Consider the following 629-nt stretch of genomic DNA (forward strand, 5'->3'; position numbering starts at 1 on the left):
CCATCATCATCACTATCACCACCATCATCACCACCATCATCATCATCACCATCATCATCACCATCGTCTCGTCGTCATCATCATCATCATCATCATCATCATCATCATCATCATCATCATCATCATCATCATAGCTACCTTATCGTCTTTATTCCTGACAGCATCGTAAATCTTCCAGACGAACTCCTGCCCTGCTGTTCCAGTCTGCTTCACGAGTCTGTAGTTCTGGAGAATGCTGTTAGAGCCGTCAAATATGAAGTTGTTGCTGCCACTGCCACTGCCACTGCTGCTGCTCATGTTCGTTGATGACGTAAGTGATGACGTCAAAGACGTTGTGGCTAATGACGCGGCTCCAGCTGCTCCAGTCAAGGATGACGAGGACGACGTTGTGGTTGCGTGTTGAGATGTTCTCAGAGCAGAGATCATTTTGTTTTGTGATGTTGTTGTTGTTGTTGTTGTTGTTGTTGTTATCGGGAAGCAACAACTCTACAATGATAATAAACAAAATAAATTTGCCGAGAGCATTATTGTTAATTTTGTTTTTTATTCTCTGGGAATTTTATTTGCGAGTTTTTTATTCTCTGGTGACTTTTTTGTTTTATTCTTTGGTGGATTTTTTTGTTTTATTC

The 629-nt window shown here is 41.0% G+C and overlaps 1 protein-coding gene across 1 annotated transcript in view; it reads right to left on the bottom strand.

Moving 5' to 3' along the window:
- HELRODRAFT_80455 (hypothetical protein) overlaps window positions 1-297 on the bottom strand; it is a gene marked incomplete at both ends in the record, with an annotated part of 32274 nt that extends 31977 nt beyond the window's left edge. Inside the window, one exon of the mRNA XM_009020180.1 lies at window positions 139-297. Coding sequence (XP_009018428.1) covers window positions 139-297 — 159 coding nt within the window. The remainder of the gene's footprint in view (window positions 1-138) is intronic.
- Window positions 298-629: the final 332 nt, after the last annotated feature.

Source organism: Helobdella robusta, assembly GCF_000326865.2.
Source record: "Helobdella robusta unplaced genomic scaffold HELROscaffold_27, whole genome shotgun sequence".
Lineage (NCBI taxonomy): Eukaryota > Metazoa > Annelida > Clitellata > Rhynchobdellida > Glossiphoniidae > Helobdella > Helobdella robusta.